The sequence below is a fragment of the Plasmodium reichenowi genome (assembly GCF_001601855.1).
Source record: "Plasmodium reichenowi strain SY57 chromosome Unknown, whole genome shotgun sequence".
In the NCBI taxonomy this organism is placed as follows: domain Eukaryota; phylum Apicomplexa; class Aconoidasida; order Haemosporida; family Plasmodiidae; genus Plasmodium; species Plasmodium reichenowi.
The window spans coordinates 1-340 of record NW_017962154.1 but is presented as its reverse complement, the minus strand read 5'-3'; the positions used below and the strand labels follow the sequence as shown (position 1 = coordinate 340).

At 19.7% G+C, this 340-nt stretch overlaps 1 protein-coding gene across 1 annotated transcript; it reads left to right on the top strand.

Annotated features, from left to right (window-relative positions):
* On the top strand, positions 1-293 carry PRSY57_0000400B (erythrocyte binding antigen-181; the record flags this gene model as incomplete). Its single annotated transcript, XM_020114099.1, has 2 exons — positions 1-79; positions 205-293. Coding segments are annotated over 2 exons (168 nt in total), but the record flags the coding sequence as incomplete, so codon positions are not given.
* Positions 294-340: the final 47 nt, after the last annotated feature.

The window sequence follows — 340 nt, the reverse complement described above, 5'->3', positions numbered from 1 at the left end:
GTATGCATTACATTGCCGGAGGTGGTATAATAGCCCTTTTATTGTTTATTTTAGGTTCAGCCAGCTATAGGAAGAATTTGTAAGAAAAAAGGATGAAGAAATATAAATAAAAATATAAATATATGCATATATATTTAAGTATTATAAGAACATATATATATATATATATATAAATGTGTATATTTTTATTTTATTATTTTATAGGAATGATGAAAATGGATTCTATGATTCTAATGTAAATGATTCTGCTTTTGAATATAATAATAATAAATATAATAAATTACCATATATGTGTAAGGAAAAAACTAAAACAAAAAAGATATATGTATATATATATATA